Genomic DNA, 15,659 nt, shown 5'->3' with positions numbered 1-15,659 from the left:
TGCTATAACTAGTGGTCTTTCATTGAGTGATATGATGCTATAACTAGTGGTCTTTCATTGGGTGATATGATGCTATAACTAGTGGTCTGTCAGTGGGTGATATGATGCTATAACTAGTGGTCTTTCATTTGGTGATATGATGCTATAACTAGTGGTCTGTCAGTGGGTGATATGATGCTATAACTAGTGGTCTTTCATTTGGTGATATGATGCTATAACTAGTGGACCATCATTGGGTGATATGATGCTATAACTAGTGGACCATCATTGGGTGATATAATGATATAACTGGTGATCTGTCATTGGGTGATATGATGCTATAACTAGTGGTCTTTCATTTGGTGATATGATGCTATAACTAGTGGACCATCATTGGGTTATATGATGCTATAACTAGTGGACCATCATTGGGTGATATAATGATATAACTGGTGATCTGTCATTGGGTGATATGATGCTATAACTGTTGGTCTATCATTGGGTAATATGATGCTATAACTAGTGGACCATCATTGGGTGATATGATGCTTTAACCGGTGGTCTGTCATTGGGTGATATAATGATATAACTGGTGATCTGTCATTGGGTGATATGATGCTATAACTGTTGGTCTGTCATTGGGTGATATGATGCTATAACCAGTGGTCTGTCAGTGGGTGATATGATGCTATAACTAGTGGTCTGTCAGTGGGTGATATGATGCTATAACTAGTGGTCTGTCAGTGGGTGATATGATGCTATAACTAGTGGTCTTTCATTTGGTGATATGATGCTATAACTAGTGGACCATCATTGGGTGATATGATGCTTTAACCGGTGGTCTGTCATTGGGTGATATGATGATATTATGATATAACTGCTGGGCCATCACTGGGTGATATGATGCTATAACTAGTGGACCATCATTGGGTGATATGATGCTATAACTAGTGGACCATCATTGGGTAATATGATGCTATAACTAGTGGACCATCATTCACACAAAAATAAGCAGGAAAAATTGTATTGTTAAGGCGCATCAAAAATCGTAACAAAATTCTTCACCAAAAATCAAATGTAAACAAAAAAGTTAAAATTTTATGTAATTTACACAGGAATAAATCAAATGAAATATGCACAGCGTAAATCGTAATTGTAGTACACTGGATTTGCAAAAATCACACAGAAATTTGAACTTATAAATACAAAATGCAAAGCGTAATTGTTGTTTTTTCTTAATTTGGGCTGAACATGGGCGTTTCATGGGCGTATATGACAATGTCTCACTAATCCCTGCGTAATTCTATAAAGATTATCGCACTGCAAATATCACAGTTTTTTCTCACCAACTAAAAGGTGGCAAGCTTTTGTCAGAACACAAAATAATTATAACCCTAATAGATAAACACATATATACGAAAATATAGGCAAATGTAAGATGCTCTATGCAGAAAGCAGCATAATGTAACTTATATTGGCTGCAGGATTTTAATTTTAATGTGCTCCCCCTGCTCCCTTATAACTTCGCTCTAAGGAGTGAAGTGTCCCTATCCAGCGAGCCCCTATACTTTTAATAGGAGCCATCTCACCACTTGCAGGGACTGCCTCTTTTTTATGATCATTCCACTGGGGCAGCCCTACAAGTGTCAACGAGAAAAAGTGGCTTTGAGCAGGCAAAGTTTATATCATCGAGCCCTATGACTGAGATTCCCTCATTGGTTGATATGATGCTATGACTGAGGTTCTATCATTGGGTGATTTGAGGCTATAACTAAGATTCCATCATTGGGTGATATGATGCTATGACTGAGGTTACCTCATTGGTTGATATGATGCTATGACTGAAGTTCTATCATTGGGTGATATGAGGTTATAACTGAGATTCTATCATTGGGTGATATGATGCTATGACTTAGGTTCTATCATTGGGTGATATGATGCTATGACTGAGGTTCTATCATTGGGTGATATGATGCTATGAGTGAGGTTCCATCATTGGGTGAAGAGATGCTATGAGTGAGGTTCTATCATTGGGTGATGTGATGTTATGACTAAGGTTTTATCATTGGGTGATATGATGCTATGAGTGAGGTTCTATCATTGGGTGGGGTGATATAATGCTATGACTGAAGTTCTATCTTTGGATGATATGATGCTATGACTGAGGGTCTATCATAGGGTGATGTGATGTTATGACTGAGGTTCTATCATTGTGTGATATGATGCTATGACTGAGGTTCTATCATTGGGTGATATGAGTCTGTGACTGAGGTTCTATCATTGGGTGATATGATGCAATTACTTAATTGGGTGATTACCTTCTGTTATTAAATGCACCTCTTCCTCTTGTTAACCTTTGTTGAATGTAATTACTTACATACTGAGGTAGAGTCTGGAATGTGCACATTTGAGCACTATATGTGTAAACACCTCTGCCAAATGCATACTACTACCTTAGTATGCTGTCACAGGAAGGAGATACGTTTCAACAAACGAGGCCAAGATAATGTAATGCATTAAAAAAAAGTAATGCTATGAGAAATAAATTGGGCATTTTTTAAACTTGATTTTCTATCTCAAAATTAATACTTCATTTGGAATTTTGTGTTGTTTCAAGCATGAGTTAAATAAAAGTGTAATGTAATATTGTGGTGTAACAGGGTTTGAATGATGTTACAGATGGTAGACCCAGTTGTTTAGTATTTAGCTAACAGAACGTGGCACTAATCTATACACGTTTTGTGCCACTTGAGAGGGTCACAGTAGCCATCAAAAGTCAGTATTGGTTTGCTTCAGATTACTTAAAATCAAAGTGCTTTATCATAACAGAGCTGGATATTCAGTTATAAAGAGGCATTGCTGTAACAAATGACATGTTTAACTCCACTCTGAATATTATTCCTCTTGTCAAAAGTATTGCTTTGAGGTCTTTCTTCTTCTGTTCTGATGAGTATCAGAGATAGTGCTATGATAGCGCAGACGGAGGAGGTTCTGTGTAGATAAGCTCTGTTAGTATGGATGCAGGATCCTGCCCTTAAGCAACCCTCAGTGTAGCCCAAACATAAAAAAGAAAACTCAGGTATCTGTCACACTAGCCCACAACACACATACACATGGTGGGTAAATCTGTGTAGGGCTTTTAAGTGGTGCTGTGAGTCAACCATAGAATTATGACTTCCGAATGTGAGCATCCTATGGTGCACTAGTGATGTGACGATGTGACAGTAATGTGAGCATCCTATGGTGCGCTAATGATGTGACCATGTGACAGTAATGTGAGCATCCTATGGTGCGCTAGTGATGTGACCATGTGACAGTAATGTGAGCATCCTATGGTGCGCTAGTGATGTGACCATGTGACAGTAATGTGGGCATCCTGTACTAGAACTGTTTCACTGCATAACCATTAACCTTACTTTCTCCTTTTTTGTTTGTCTTCCAGCTAGATCAGTCGATGTCCTCAAAGCATTAGAATTGAACAGTTTACCAAATGGAGTGTCGAGAACAGCAGGATTTTGCACAAACAGAAGAGCAACCAAAGGATCGGACACTGCCTTCCGAATTCACAAAGAGGCACAAATTAGTGCTCCCACTAGGCAACTATTTCCAGGTAAGTTGTGCTCAGCTCATGTATCATGTAATTCTAGTGACATTTTCTGTTTATGCACCTTTGTCATTTAGAATAAGTCACAAACCTAGAACAGTCTATTTCACATATTTACATATTAAATATCATTCTGTGGACACTAGCATTTCTCTCTTGGTATTAACCTCTCTCATCATTGTTCATAGAGTACATTGATTGTTTGATTCCTATGCTATACACCATGTTAGGCTCCTCAGCTATACACTCTCTTTGGCTCCTCAGCTATACACCATGTTTGGCTCCTCAGCTATACACTCTCTTTGGCTCCTCAGCTATACACCATGTTAGGCTCCTCAGTTATACACTCTCTTTGGCTCCTCAGCTATACAACATGTTAGGCTCCTCAGTTATACACTCTCTTTGGTTCCTCAGCTATACACCATGTTAGGCTCCTCAGTTATACACTCTATTTGGCTCCTCAGCTATACACCATGTTAGGCTCCTCAGTTATACACTCTATTTGGCTCCTCAGCTATACACCATGTTAGGCTCCTCAGTTATACACTCTCTTTGGCTCCTCAGCTATACAACATGTTAGGCTCCTCAGTTATACACTCTCTTTGGCTCCTCAGCTATACACCATGTTAGACTCCTCAGTTATACACTCTCTTTGGCTCCTCAGCTATACAACATGTTAGGCTCCTCAGTTATACACTCTCTTTGGCTCCTCAGCTGTGCATCATGTTCGGCTCCTCAGCCATAAACCATGTTCGGCTCCTCAGCTATAAACCATGTTCGGCTCCTCAGCTATACACCTTGTTTGATTTGTAAGCTATACACTATGTTAGGCTCTTCAGTTATACACTCTCTTTGGCTCCTCAGCTATACACCATGTTTGGCTCCTCAGCTATACACTCTCTTTGGCTCCTCAGCTATACACCATGTTTGGCTCCTCAGTTATATACTCTCTTTGGCTCCTCAGCTATACACCATGTTAGGCTCCTCAGCTGTACACTCTCTTTGGCTCCTCAGCTCTACACCATGTTTGGCTCCTCAGCTGTACACTCTCTTTGGCTCCTCAGCTATACACCATGTTTGACTCCTCAGCTATACATTCTCTTTAGCTCCTCAGCTCTACACCATGTTCGGCTCCTCAGCTATACACTCTCTTTGGCTCCTCAGATATACATTCTCTTTGGCTCCTCAGCTATACACCATGTTTGGCTCCTCATCTATACACTCACTTTGGCTCCTCAGCTATACACCATGTTTGGCTCCTCAGTTATACACTCTCTTTGGCTCCTCAGCTATACACCATCCAATATGGCGTCCCTTCAATTCTGATTGTCTGATAGAATTCTATCAGCCAATCGGAATTAAGGTAGAAAAAATCCTATTGGCTGATGCAATCAGCCAATAAGATTGAACTGGCATTCTATTGGATGATTGGAACAGCCAATAGAATGCCAGCTCAACCCTATTGGCTGATTGGATCAGCCAATAGGATTGAAGTTTTTCTACCTTAATTCCGATTGGCTGATATAATTCTATCAGCCAATCGGAATTGAAGGGACGCCATCTTGGATGACGTAACTTAAAGGAACCTTCATTCAGTCATCGGCCGTCGTATGAAGAGGATGCTCCGCGTCGGATGTCTTGAAGATGGACCCACTCCGCACCGGATGGATGAAGATAGAAGATGCCGTCTGGATGAAGACTTCTGCCCAGTTGGATGAAGACTTCTCCCGGATTCGTTGAGGACTTCGACCCAGTTGGGTGAAGATGTCTCACAGTAGGGTGATCTTCAGGGGGTTAATGTTAGGTTTTTTTAAGGGGGGATTCGGTGGGTTTTAGAGTAGGGTTGGTTGTGTGGGTGGTGGGTTTTAATGTTGGGGGGGGATTTGTACTTTTTTTTACAGGCAAAAGAGCTGATTACTTTGGGGCAATGCCCCGCAAAAGGCCCTTTTAAGGGCTATTTGTAATTTAGTGTAGGGTAGGGATTTTTATTTAGTGTATGGTGGGATAACTTTATTATTTTGTTAGGGGGATTAGATTAGGTGTAATTAGTTTAACAATCTTGTAATTTCTTTATTATTTTCTGTAATTTAGGTTTTTTTTTGTACTTTAGATAATTTTATTTAATTGTATTTAATTGTATTTAGTTTAGGGAATTAATTTAATTATAGTGTAGTTTTAGGTGTTAGTGTAACTTAGGTTAGGTTTTATTTTACAGGTAAATGTGTATTTATTTTAACTAGGAGGTTATTAAATAGTTAATAACTATTTAATAACTATTCTACCTAGTTAAAATAAATCCAAAGTTGCCTGTAAAATAAAAATAAACCCTAAGATACCTACAATGTAACTATTAGTTATATTGTAGCTATCTTAGGGTTTATTTTACAGGTAAGTATTTAGTTTTAAATAGGAATAATTTAGTTAATTGTAGTAATTTTATTTAGATTTATTTTAATTATATTTAAGTTAGGGGGGGGTTAGGGTTAGACTTAGGTTTAGGGGTTAATAACTTTATTATAGTGGTGGCGACGTTGGGGGTGGTAGATTAGGGGTTAATAAATGTCGGTAGGTGGCGGCGATGTTAGGGACGGCAGATTAGGGGTTAATAATATTTAACTAATGTTTGAGATGCGGGAGTGCAGCAGTTTAGGGGTTAATATATTTATTATAGTGGCGGCGATGTCCGGTTCGGCAGATTAGGGGTTAAAAAATGTATTTTAGTGTTTGTGATGTGGGGGGGGGGGCTCGCTTTAGGGGTTAATAGGTAGTTTATGGGTGTTAGTGTACTTTTTAGCACTTTAGTTAAGAGTTTTATGCTACAGCGTTGTAGTGTAAAACTCTTAACTACTGACTTTTAAATGCAGTACCAGGCTTGACAGGAGAGGGTGTACCGCTCACTTTTTGGCAGACTCGTAATACCGGCGCTATGCAAGTCCCATTGATAATATAGGATACGCAATTGACGTAAGTGGATTTGCAGTATTTCCGAGTCTGGCCAAAAAAGTGAGCGGTGAGCCTGTCATTTTAAGACTCGTAATACCAGCGGGCGTTAAAAACTTTTTAAGTCTAACGCAAGACTTGTAATCTAGCCGCATGTTTGGCTCCTCAGCTATACACCATGTTTGGCTCCTCAGCTATACACCATTGTTCGGCTCCTCAGATATACACTCTCTTTGGCTCCTCAGCTATACACCATGTTTGGCCTCTCAGCTATACACCATGTTTGGCTCCTCAGCTATACACCATTGTTCGGCTCCTCAGATATACACTCTCTTTGGCTCCTCAGCTATACACCATGTTTGGTTCCTCAGCTATACACCATGTTTGGCCTCTCAGCTATACACCATGTTTGGCTCCTCAGCTATACACCATTGTTCGGCTCCTCATATATACACTCTCTTTGGCTCCTCAGCTATACACCATGTTTGGCTTCTCAGCTATACACCATGTTTGGCTCCTCAGCTATACACCATGTTTGGTTCCTCAGCTATACACCATGTTCGGCTCCTCAGCTATACACTCTCTTTGGCTCCTCAGCTATACACCATGTTTGGTTCCTCAGCTATACACCATGTTCGGCTCCTCAGCTATACACTCTCCTTGGCTCCTCAGCTATACACCATGTTTGGCTCCTCAGCTATACACCATGTTTGGTTCCTCAGCTATACACCATGTTCGGCTCCTCAGCTATACACTCTCTTTGGCACCTCAGCTATACACTCTCTTTGGCTCCTCAGCTATACACTCTCTTTTGCTCCTCAGCTATACACTCTCTTTGGCTCCTCAGCTATACACTCTCTTTGGCTCCTCAGCTATACACTCTCTTTGGCTCCTCAGCTATACACTCTCTTTAGCTCCTCAGCTATACACTCTCTTTAGCTCCTCAGCTATACACTCTCTTTGACTCCTCAGCTATACACTCTCTTTGGTTCCTCAGCTCTACACCATGTTTGGTTTCTCAGCTATACACCACGTTTGGCTCATCAACTATATACTCTCTTTGTTTCCTCAGCTATACACTCTCTTTGTTTTCTCAGCTATACACACTCTTTAGCTCCTCAGCTCTACACCATGTTCGGCTCCTCAGCTATACACTCTCTTTGGCTCCTCAGCTCTACACCATGTTTGGCTCCTCAGCTATACACTCTCTTTGACTCCTCAGCTATACACTCTCTTTGGCTCCTCAGCTGTGCACCATGTTTGGCTCCTCAGCTATACACTCTCTTTGGCTCCTCAGCTATACACTCTCTTTTGCTCCTCAGCTATACACTCTCTTTGGCTCCTCAGCTATACACTCTCTTTGGCTCCTCAGCTATACACTCTCTTTGGCTCCTCAGCTATACACTCTCTTTAGCTCCTCAGCTATACACTCTCTTTAGCTCCTCAGCTATACACTCTCTTTGACTCCTCAGCTATACACTCTCTTTGGTTCCTCAGCTCTACACCATGTTTGGTTTCTCAGCTATACACCACGTTTGGCTCATCAACTATACACTCTCTTTGTTTCCTCAGCTATACACTCTCTTTGTTTTCTCAGCTATACACACTCTTTAGCTCCTCAGCTCTACACCATGTTCGGCTCCTCAGCTATACACTCTCTTTGGCTCCTCAGCTCTACACCATGTTTGGCTCCTCAGCTATACACTCTCTTTGACTCCTCAGCTATACACTCTCTTTGGCTCCTCAGCTGTGCACCATGTTTGGCTCCTCAGCTATACACTCTCTTTGGCTCCTCAGCTATAAACCATGTTCGGCTCCTCAGCTATACACTCTCTTTGGCTCCTCAGCTATAAACCATGTTCGGCTCCTCAGCTATACACTCTCTTTGGCACCTCAGCTATACACTCTCTTTGGCTCCTCAGCTATACACTCTCTTTGGCTCCTCAGCTATACACTCTCTTTGGCTCCTCAGCTATACACTCTCTTTAGCTCCTCAGCTATACACTCTCTTTAGCTCCTCAGCTATACACTCTCTTTGACTCCTCAGCTATACACTCTCTTTGGTTCCTCAGCTCTACACCATGTTTGGTTTCTCAGCTATACACCACGTTTGGCTCATCAACTATACACTCTCTTTGTTTCCTCAGCTATACACTATCTTTGTTTTCTCAGCTATACACACTCTTTAGCTCCTCAGCTCTACACCATGTTCGGCTCCTCAGCTATACACTCTCTTTGGCTCCTCAGCTCTACACCATGTTTGGCTCCTCAGCTATACACTCTCTTTGACTCCTCAGCTATACACTCTCTTTGGCTCCTCAGCTGTGCACCATGTTTGGCTCCTCAGCTATACACTCTCTTTGGCTCCTCAGCGATACACCATGTTCCACTCCTCAGCTATACACCATGTTCGGGTTACCCAGTACACAGCTTTTGATCCTGTAGGCATGAAACATGTTTTCCATTTTTTCAGGTGGTGTATTCCCTAAGGACTTCTCCATCCTGCTGACCGTGAAAGCTAAGAAGAACCTGCAATCATTCCTCTTGTCTATATACAGTGAAAAAGGTGTTCACCAAGTAGGCGTGGAAGTCGGCAGGTCCCCTGTATTCCTGTATGAAGATAATGCAGGACTCCCCGTACCAGAGGAGTACCCGATCTTTAGCACTGTCAACATTGCAGATGGAAAGTAAGTACACATAAAATCTATATGTAGTGTGTCTGCTTCAGTCTTATTTTTATGTGTGTCTTTGTCAATGTATGTGTGCATATTCTATATGGGTATCACGTGTATGTATCTCACTGTGTGCCTCTGGCAATGAAGGGGTTCTCCTAAAGGACTCTAGCAGTGAAGGGGTTCTCATGCTGGTCTCTGGCAGTGAAGAAGTTATCATGCTGGTCTCTATAAGTAAAAGGGTTCTCATGCAGGTCTTTGGCAGTGAATGGGTTTGCATGCAGGTCTCTGGCAGTGAAAGGATTCTCATGCAGGTCTCTGGCAGTGAAGGGGTTTTCATGCTGGTCTCTGGCAGTGAAAGGTTTCTCATGCAGGTCTCTGGCAGTGAAGGGGTTTTCATGCTGGTCTCTGGCAGTGAAAGGTTTCTCATGTAGGTCTCTGGCAGTGAAGGGGTTATCATGCTTGTTTCTGGCAGTTAAAGGTTTCTCATGCAGGTCTCTGGCAGTGAAGAGGTTATCATGCAGGTCTCTGGCAGTGAAAGGATTCTCATGCAGGTCTCTGGCAGTGAAGGGGTTTTCATGCTGGTCTCTGGCAGTGAAAGGTTTCTCATGTAGGTCTCTGGCAGTGAAGGGGTTATCATGCTTGTTTCTGGCAGTTAAAGGTTTCTCATGCAGGTCTCTGGCAGTGAAGAGGTTATCATGCAGGTCTCTGGCAGTAAATGGGTGTGCATGCAGGTCTCTGGGAGTGAATGGGTTTGCATGCATATCTCCGGCAATGAAAGGGTTCTCATGCTGGTCTCTGGCATTGAAAGGTTTCTCATGCAGGTCTTTAGCAGTGAAGGGGTTCTCATGCAGGTTTCTGGCAGTGAAGGGGTTGTCATGCAGGTCTTTAGCAGTGAAGGGGTTCTCATGCAGGTCTCTATCAGTAAAGGGTTATCATGCTGGTCTCTGGCAGTGAATGGGTTGTCATGCTGGCCTCTGGCAGTGAAGGGGTTCTCATGTTGGTCTCTGGCAGTGAAGAGGTTCTCATGCCGGTCTCTGGCAGTGAATGGGTTTGTATGCAGGTCTTTGGCAGTGAAGGGGTTCTCATGTTGGTCTCTGGCAGTGAAGAGGTTCTCATGTTGGTCTCTGGCAGTGAAGAGGTTCTCATGCCGGTCTCTGGCAGTGAATGGGTTTGTATGCAGGTCTCTGGCAGTAAAGGGTTATCATGCTGGTCTCTGGCAGTTAATGGGTTATCATGCTGGTCTCTAACAGTGAAGGGGTTCTCATGCAGGTCTCTGGCAGTGAAGGGGTTTTCATGCTGGTCTCTGGCAGTGAATGGGTTTGCATGCTGGTCTCTGGAGTGAATGGGTTTGCATGCAGGTATCAGGCAGTGAAGAGGTTCTCATGCTGGTCTCTGGCAGTGAAGGGGTTTGCATGCACATCTCTGGCTGTGAAGGGGTTCTCATGCAGGTCACTGGCAGTGAAGGGGTTCTCATGCAGGTCGCTGGCAGTGAAGGGGTTCTCATGCAGGTCGCTGGCAGTGAAGGGGTACTCATGCAGGTCTCTAGGAGTGAATGGGTTTGCATGCAGGTCTCTGGCAGTAAAGGGTTCACATGCAGGTCTCTGGCAGTGAATGGATTTGTATGCAGGTCTCTGGCAGTAAAGGGTTATCATGCAGGTCTCTGGCAGTAAAGGGTTATCATGCAGGTCTCTGGCAGTAAAGGGTTATCATGCTGGTCTCTGGCAGTAAAGGGTTATCATGCTGGTCTCTGGCAGTGAAGGGGTTATCATGCTGGTCTCTGGCAGTGAAGTGGTCTTGGAAATAAACTGTAGTAAAATAGCTAGTTACAAGGAGATTGGACAAAAGTGCCCTTCCTGCTGTGCACTAAAATAACCTTTATCTTTCTGACTTAGCCGGCACTTTGATTAAAATCTGCTGTGTTGTTTGTGCCAGAAAACTCAGCTGCTCGGCGCTGACTGCATAAACTCTGCACTCTGAGCCACTCTTTGTTGGTTTTGGTGAATTAAGAAGATCTCTAGTGAGTTACTGAGAGGAAGGCGCAGTGAATAAGATGTTAGCAGTTAGTGATCAGACAGCTGGGGGCATCAGATACACAAATATTCCCTCTCCCAGTCAGCTTATTCAGTTGTGCACCTACTGCCCTGGATACAAATCACCCTTCTTTTCTAAATGTGCAGCGCTCTGTAAGGGGAGCCAATAAAATACATATTAATGTGCATGAGGAAGGAGCTGGGTGAGGTACCATGAGGATTTCTGGGTTTGCCGCCTGGATATATACACAGCCGCCTTGAGTATACCAGGGGCTCAGTTACCCTGATGTCTTTTCAAGCTGTGTTAATTCATTGTTTTCCAACCATGATGTCATCTACAATAATAGATCTCAAGTTTCTGTTAAAAACATCAAACATTATTAATATATTATTTGCAATGGAATAAAAAAAACGCTCCAGGGGTCACGATCCCAGCCCTGTCTTATTATTGATAAAATTCATTTATATTATTGAGACTGCTTTAGTTACAGGGATATGAAACCCAACATTTTTCTTTCAGGATTCAGATACAGCAGCAATTTTAAACAACTTTCTAATTTACTTCTATTATCACTTTTTATTCATTCTCTTGGTGTCTTTTGTTGAAAAGCAGGGGCATATGCTTAGGAGCCGGACCATTTCTGAAGCACTATATAGCAGTAGTTTGGCAAGAATTATTCATTTGCAAGAGCACTATAGGGCAGCACTATTTCCTGCCATTCTGTGCTACAGATGCCTACCTAGGTATCTCTTCAACACAAAACATCATTGGAACGAAGCAAGTTTGATAATAGAAGTAAATTGGAAGCTCTGTCTGAGTCATAAAATAACATTTTGGGGTTCATATCTCTTTAATCAGTATCCAGTGCAGACTTTGCTGGCATTTTGGATGCACCCTTCTGATTGGTTAATTACACTTATTAACACTATTAAATGACATAATGAATGCATCCAGGCAACAGTGGTGACCCCAACCAGTAACACACATTGCCCTTGATATAATGCTCTTGGGATAAATCATAAGACCCAGAGGTGTCCCTGCTTGAGAATATCACGGTAGTAATTACACAGATCTTCACACAGTTATTTTATGGCTGTGTATTTGGTGATGCGGCTGCTGTGCCATTTACACGTTACTATGTGCATGATGAGTACAATGGCTGCTTTCGTACTGCTTACAACTTGGCACTAGGTTTTTGGCACAAGAAGGGAGCAGGTTACGGGCTTTGATTCCTGCTGAAGACTCATTTCATAAAGGTTCATGAACACTAACCATCCCTCTCCCTCTAACAGGTGGCACCGAGTCGCTATCAGTGTGGAAAAGAAAACAGTAACTATGATAGTAGATTGTACAAAGAAGGTCGTAAAACCTCTTCCAAGAAGTGACAAACCCATCGTTGACAGCAATGGGATTACTGTATTTGGCACCAGGATCCTGGACGCGGAGGTGTTTGAGGTGAGTGCGCATGTAATAGCACCTCTGTCAGCTGATTGTCTCTCTGCATATAATATTAATAATGTTCTGCCCACCGCTAGATTGTTACCTGAGATAGCCCAGCACAGGTGATGCTCTACGATGTCATTGCTATGGCGCCTGTGCTGTTCAGCAGTCATGTTACTTATGATTAAATAACAATATTTATTAAATAAAATGTCATGGATTCCGGCATCACTGTGCAGGGCTGCAAACTTTTTTTATGAAGACCGACAAATAACATAAAAAACAACTGCTAAATATATCAGGTTATTTTATGTGCCAGCCATAAATCACAATAATCAGTTTGTGACAGCAAAACAAGTTATTGTATCTTCTGCTTGTGAAGCGAACACAGAATTAGCAGTGACATCTGTATCTGACTTATAGCATTGCTACAATCTGGCACCCAAATGCCTCTACTTGGGTGTTTATTATCAAGATTTATGGGTCCCTGTGGAATCTGATTGTGTTGTTCCAGATGGGATCCGTTACACTTTGTAGGCGGCCCGAGCAATTTGTTGTATAAACAGCCTGACAGTGACACTTCTAATGCTAATTGTTGTGATAAATACGCACTGGATGTTTCTGCTACTTACAGAATAATATTCACTCATGATTTGTTTTACTTACTCTGAAGTGTCTCTAATGGTTTAACCCTTACAAATAAGTGACTTTATCCTGAAACGTTACAGTATTGAGAGTCTTGTTCCCAGCGAGTAATACTTGCTACCACTTTAACCAATAGCGTTTAAGGGGTGCTATTATTTTGTAACAGGCACTAGGGACAATACTGTATATGTCCAGTCAGTGTGAGGCTGCATAGGTGCAGCGATATTCTAAATTTGTTTAGGTGCCCAGGCTTCTGACTCTATTAGATCACGCTTTCCACTAAATCAGGGAGATACTTAACATCAGCAGTTAGGTTACCTGAGATATATCAGCAATTATTATAAAAAATCTGTGTTTTCTCAGATTGTGCGGAAGTGAAAATAAGTATTTGTTACCCACATTTGCACAGGGCAACAATGTATTCTATATAAATACTGTTAGTGAATCTAGTACGATATGATGTTTTTTATAATACGGTAGTTGTGCATTTCTGGTACCTGGTATATATACCTATATACCTTTCTATACTCCCTATCTACATATCTCTCCCCCATATATACCTATCTATATCCATATATCTAGCTATTTATGCAATTATATAATCATCCAAATCCATCTGTTTTTTTACCACCTGCCTAAATATCCCATTCCCTGCCTGCATATGTATCCCATTCTCTACCTATATATCTCATTATATATCTGTCTATATATCCCATTTAATGTCTACCTATATATGTCATTATACTGTATATCTCTATATATCTTATTACCTGTCTGCATATGTATCTCAATATATATCTGTCTATATGTAACTGTATATCTCTATATATATATATCTTATTACCTGCCTGCATATGTATCCCATTCTCTGTTTACCTATATATCTCATTATATATCTGTCTATATGCAACTGTATATCTCTATATATATATATCTTATTACCTGTCTGCATATGTATCTCAATATATATCTGTCTATATGTATCTCTTTCCCTGCCTGTATAACGTATTGCCTTTCTACCTATGTATCTCAGAACCTATGTGCCTAATTCTGTTCATTAGCTGCCTTTCTATGTATCTCATTCCCTGCCTATATATCTCATCATCTATCTGAAACTGTATCTCATTCCCTGCCTAAATAACTCATTCCCTTCCTATGTAACTCATTCCCTGCCTATATTACTTATTCCTTGCCAGTATAACTCATTCCCTGCCCATATAACTATTTCCCTGTCTATATAACTCATTCCCTGCCTATGTAACTCATTCCTGCCTATATTACTCATTCCGTGCCAATATAACTCGTCCTCTGCCTATATAACGAATTCCCTGTCTATACAACTAATTCCCTATCTATATAACTCATTCCCTGCCTAAATAACTCATTCCCTGTCTATATAACTCATTCCCTGCCAATATAACTAATTCCTGGAAATATAACTCGTTACTTGTCAATATAACTCATTCCTTGCCTAGAATCCTATATAACTCATCCCCTGCCTATATAACTCACTCCCTGCCTATTTAACTAATTCCCTGTCTATATAACGCATTCCTTGCCAATATAATTCATTACTGCCTATATAACTCATCCCCTGCCTATATAACTAACTCCTTGCCAATATAACTAATTCCTTGCCTATATAACTCATAACACAAAGCCTTTTCTTTCTCTCATGGTTAATGTTTGGCTGAAGCCATTTATTATCAATCAACTGTGTTTACTCTTTTTAAATCATAATGACAACAGAAACTACCCAAATGACTCTGATCAAAAGTTTACATACCCTGGCGATTTTGGCCTGATAACATGCACACAAGTTCAAACCCCTTGTGTCAACTTGTGTGCATGTTATCAAGCCAAAATCACCAGGGTATGTGCATTTTTGATCAGGGTAAAAAGAGTAAACACAGCTGATTGATAATAAATGGCTTCAGCCAAAACTAACCATGAGTGAAAGAAAAGGTTTTGTGTTATCATTCATATTCTCTGAAAAATGGCCAAGAAATCATAAATTCTGCCAGGGTATGTAAACTTATGAGCACAACTGTAACTCATTCCCTGCCTATATAACGTATTCCTTGCCTATATAACTTATTCCCTGCCTATACAACTAATTCCTTGCCAATATAGCTCATTCTTTATCAGTATAGCTCATTCCTTGTCAATGTAACTCATTCACTGCCTATTTAACTCATTCCCTGCCCATATAACTCATTCCCTGTCTATATAACTCATTCCTTGTCAATATAACTCATTCCTTATCAATATAACTCATTCCTTCTCAATGTAACTCATTTCCTGCCTATATAACTCATTCCCTGTCTATATAACTCATTCATTAT

The 15,659-nt window shown here is 41.1% G+C and overlaps 1 protein-coding gene across 6 annotated transcripts in view; it reads left to right on the top strand.

The window, feature by feature from the left end:
* LOC128641190 (collagen alpha-1(XI) chain-like) overlaps window positions 1-15,659 on the top strand; it is a 222,453-nt gene that overhangs the window by 39,495 nt on the left and 167,299 nt on the right. For all 6 annotated transcript variants that reach the window (XM_053693756.1, XM_053693757.1, XM_053693754.1 and 3 more), the window contains exons 2-4: window positions 3,422-3,589; window positions 8,997-9,210; window positions 12,522-12,684. In XM_053693756.1, coding sequence (XP_053549731.1) covers window positions 3,422-3,589; window positions 8,997-9,210; window positions 12,522-12,684 — 545 coding nt within the window. The remainder of the gene's footprint in view (window positions 1-3,421; window positions 3,590-8,996; window positions 9,211-12,521; window positions 12,685-15,659) is intronic.

Source organism: Bombina bombina, chromosome 10, assembly GCF_027579735.1.
Source record: "Bombina bombina isolate aBomBom1 chromosome 10, aBomBom1.pri, whole genome shotgun sequence".
In the NCBI taxonomy this organism is placed as follows: domain Eukaryota; kingdom Metazoa; phylum Chordata; class Amphibia; order Anura; family Bombinatoridae; genus Bombina; species Bombina bombina.
Note: the sequence above shows the minus strand (reverse complement) of the source record. Positions and strands in the feature narration are given on the sequence as shown.